The 3,179-nt window shown below is 43.7% G+C and overlaps 1 protein-coding gene across 1 annotated transcript; it reads left to right on the top strand.

Annotated features, from left to right (window-relative positions):
• The first annotated feature begins 1,483 nt into the window (after positions 1 to 1,483).
• On the top strand, positions 1,484 to 1,984 carry LOC110289226 (eosinophil cationic protein 2-like). The gene has a single exon (XM_021155370.2). The coding sequence runs from the start codon at positions 1,514 to 1,516 to the stop codon at positions 1,982 to 1,984; it is 471 nt and encodes a 156-aa protein (XP_021011029.2). The 5' UTR covers positions 1,484 to 1,513.
• The last annotated feature ends 1,195 nt before the right edge of the window (positions 1,985 to 3,179 follow it).

The raw sequence follows: 3,179 nt of genomic DNA, 5'->3' as shown, positions 1-3,179 counted from the left end.
AAGACTTACTATTGGGTTATAACTCTGGCTGTACTTCACAACAGAACTGAGAGCAGGTCTGGGCATGTGTCAGTGGGTGGGAGTGCAAGGGAGGTTTGGATAACAAAAAACTTAGAGAGGCTTTTAAACTATGGAAGCCCAAACTCTCTATCTATGTGACACTGGGGATGTAGATCAGCGGCAGTTCATATCTCTAGATTGCAAAAAAGCCTGGTTCAAACTCCAGGATGAAGAAAAACAGAAATCAAAATTCTCTTAGGGTTATTGCACCTTTTTAAACATTGGCTTACAGTAACTCTGGCATCTTAGATAAAGAGATGTTTTCTGAGGGTCCATGTTGTAAAACTAGACCATTGGTACTAGCTCTGGAACAAATGAGGGTAGATGGAAATGTAGAAAGGAATCTTATACAGAAAACAATCAGAAAAGTACTATGAACTATGCCGTGAGTACAGTGTTTTCTTATAACTATGACAGTGTTCCTATATGCAATATTTAAAGTTTGCCTTTTTAACATTTACATGTGTCTGAACTCACATGTGCCATGTGTGTACAGTTGCTAACAAAAACCAAACAGGTGTCCATTTCCCCTGGACCTAGAGTTATCTCAAGTTGTGGCCTCTGCGTGACAAACTGTGATCTTCTGGAAGAGGAGGAATCTGGAAGAGTGGAAGTTCTCTTAACCACTATCATCTCACTGATCTCTAAGACCTATTTTTACTAATGTGTCTCTGTGTGTCTGTGCACATGTGTATGAACATGCCAACAGATGCTATTAGAAGACATGAGATGTCCTGGAATGGAGTTACAGGCAATTGTAAGCCATCTAGCATAGGTACTGAAACCAACCTTGGGTCCTCTGGAGAGCATCAAGTACTCTTAACAACTGAGCCATCTCTGCAGACCTCACCATCATATAATTTTAAAGATGCAAGACAGAAAGGTAAATATCTCTTATGATTCTGGCTTCCTAAGGCTTTCTAAAGTGTGTAGTCAGGCTAATAGAAAACTTGTCTGTTCCTTACTGAAAACAGACACGAAGCCTACGGCCAATCAAAAGGCAATAAGAGATTTCTGTGGAGAGTTCCAATTCAGACTTAAAACTGCCCTGCACAAGAGGGCTTGGAATTTCTTCCTTACAATGGAGCCAGCAGCACCATGGCTTGGCCAAGTGAAGAAACAGAAGGCTGGTTGCACAAACAGGCAATGTACTAATCTGTGGGTTCTGCACCAGCTCCACCCCCAGAGCCTGCTGTATATCTATGGGCCCAAGTGGAGCTCACACATTATCCCTGATTTCCAGGACAACCAGTCCTCAGTTCCACTGGAGCCACAAAGCAGACGGGGTAAGACACTGACTGTCTATGCCTGGGACAGGGTGGGCAGGTGATGGGGCAGTGTCCAGGAAAAGTGGCACTGTGAACCCACTGTGACAGCAAGGGCCTTCAGGAAGACATAGGGAAAACTAAGGCAAGGTGGGAGCAGTCACTTCTCTTCTCTCCTCACAGGAAACATGGGTCTGAAGCTGCTTGAGTCCCGACTTTGTCTCCTGCTGCTGCTAGGACTTGTCCTAATGTTTGCCTCATGCCTGGGACAAACCCCTTCCCAGAAGTTTGCCATCCAGCATATCACTAATAATACCAATCTCCAATGTAATGTTGAAATGCAGCGTATTAACATGCATAGACAAACATGTAAGGACTTAAATACTTTTCTTCATACAAGTTTTGCTAATGCTGTTGGTGTGTGTGGAAATCCAAGTGGCTTGTGCAGTGACAATATAAGTAGAAACTGTCATAATAGTTCATCTCGGGTGCATATAACTGTCTGTAACCTCACCAGTCGGAGGAGAACACCTTATACCCAATGCAGATACCAACCAAGAAGATCAGTGGAGTACTACACAGTTGCCTGCAACCCCAGAACTCCACAGGACAGTCCCAGGTATCCAGTGGTTCCAGTTCACTTGGATGGGACATTTTAGCTCCAGTGCCAGCACTTTGCACCTTCCCTCATCTGCTACTGCCGAGATCATAGTAGTGAAGAGACAATTCCTCTGTCTGCTCCTCATATCAGCACCTGTCCTCGTGAAACCTGTCCCTGACTACCTTTAATTTAGCTGAACAGATCTTTTCTTACTAATAAACACCTTTGCATACGAATCTAGATTTCTGGTATCTTTGTGTCTGACAGTGTTGTGGAGAAAGGAACGGGAAGAGACACAACAGAGAAGTGTGTGTGTGTGCCTGTGTGTGCGTGTGCGTGTTGAGGCAGGGCCTTATACCAATTTAGGAATCTTCCCAGTCCCTAGAAACAAATGAATCTGAGAAGAGATGGACATCTTTCCTAAAAGTTCTCACACAGCCTCCTACCTGAAGTTTTTCTGTGGGAAAGAAGTGGCTGGCAGAGGAGACCAGGGAATTGGGATCTCTCGGTGAGGCTATCCTTTGCCCTCTCCTTGTTAAGCTGTCCTTAGAGATCAATTGTGAGAACATTCAACACAAACCAGGAGGACAGATTCCAAGATAAGGGAACTGGAATCTGCACAGGAAAGAGATGAATAATGAGAGGGCCTGCCCTGGGGCTATAAATGTTTGTTAGCTACATGGGAACTAGGAATGAAACACAGGTCCTCTGCAAGAGCAGTCAGTGTTCTTAACTGCTGAGATATCTCTCCACCTCAATGGATTTTTCAAAGTGGTGTGTGTGTGTGTGTGTGTGTGTGTACTTATATGTAACCATACATGGATTTAGATGAAAAGCAAAGATGAAATCTAAAGGAAAGTGTAAAATAGGGGAGTAGAATACATGGAATAGGAAAGCAGAAGCTGGGACTGTGTGAAACAAGAGAACCAGCCACACAGGGTGAGGAAGTGCAAGACAGATCAGAGAGGCAGAGGAATGAAGGAGAAATTATGATTACACAAGTGACTGAAATGTCCATGATAAACACTACTACTTTGTATCTAACCTTTACACAGACAAAAAACAGGAAGTGGATCTTCAAACTGTCCTTTCTTGGGTGGCCCATCCATCTGAGAAGAGAGAGGCTCAGCATTCTATAGCTTTGTCTTCCTCTCTTCATCAAGCTAACAAATTCCATAGGAAATGGTAACAGAGCCATTCCTTCTCATGTTTATCCATGTGACCGTTCTTGTCTCTGAGATAGTTGTTGGCAC

This window comes from Mus caroli, unplaced genomic scaffold (assembly GCF_978045245.1).
Source record: "Mus caroli unplaced genomic scaffold, Mus_caroli_1 scaffold_12, whole genome shotgun sequence".
In the NCBI taxonomy this organism is placed as follows: Eukaryota; Metazoa; Chordata; class Mammalia; order Rodentia; family Muridae; genus Mus; species Mus caroli.
Note: the sequence above shows the minus strand (reverse complement) of the source record. Positions and strands in the feature narration are given on the sequence as shown.

Coding starts and splice junctions, on each gene's coding strand:
- LOC110289226 (XM_021155370.2), top strand. CDS start 1,514: ATGGGTCTGAAGCTGCTTGAGTCCCGACTTTGTCTCCTGCTGCTGCTA.